At 51.2% G+C, this 383-nt stretch overlaps 1 protein-coding gene across 1 annotated transcript in view; it reads left to right on the top strand.

The window, feature by feature from the left end:
- The window catches only part of EMH_0064490 (uncharacterized protein), a gene marked incomplete at both ends in the record, with an annotated part of 438 nt that extends 411 nt beyond the window's left edge, over positions 1 to 27 (top strand). Inside the window, one exon of the mRNA XM_013498261.1 lies at positions 3 to 27. Coding sequence (XP_013353715.1) covers positions 3 to 27 — 25 coding nt within the window. The remainder of the gene's footprint in view (positions 1 to 2) is intronic.
- Between the last annotated feature and the right edge of the window lie 356 nt (positions 28 to 383).

Genomic DNA, 383 nt, shown 5'->3' with positions numbered 1-383 from the left:
CTGCTGCTGCGCATGCCACGGTTGTAGTGGTGCAGGAGATATCCGGCAGTGTCGCCTTAGCAGCAGCTGCAGCAGCAGCAACTGCAGCAGCAGAAGCTACAGCAGCAGCTGCAGAAGCAGCAGCTGCAGCTGCAGCAGCAGAAGCTGCACTAGCAGCAAGAACAATAATAATAATAAATGTCTTTATATTTGTATTTAGGGTTTTGTTTGGGTTAGTAGTGCAGCAACAAAAATATAAACAGCATCGACATGCAACCAGTTGCTGCTGCTGCTGTTGCTGCTGCTGCTGCTGCTGCTGCTGCGGCAGCAGCCTCCCACAATAAGTAGCAGAGAGACTTCATGTCTCCCAATCTGTTGCTGCAGTTGCTGCTGCTGCTGCTGCT

This window comes from Eimeria mitis, genomic scaffold (genome assembly GCF_000499745.2).
Source record: "Eimeria mitis Houghton genomic scaffold, Emh_scaff3295, whole genome shotgun sequence".
In the NCBI taxonomy this organism is placed as follows: domain Eukaryota; phylum Apicomplexa; class Conoidasida; order Eucoccidiorida; family Eimeriidae; genus Eimeria; species Eimeria mitis.
This window is presented reverse-complemented; position numbering and strand designations above follow the sequence as displayed.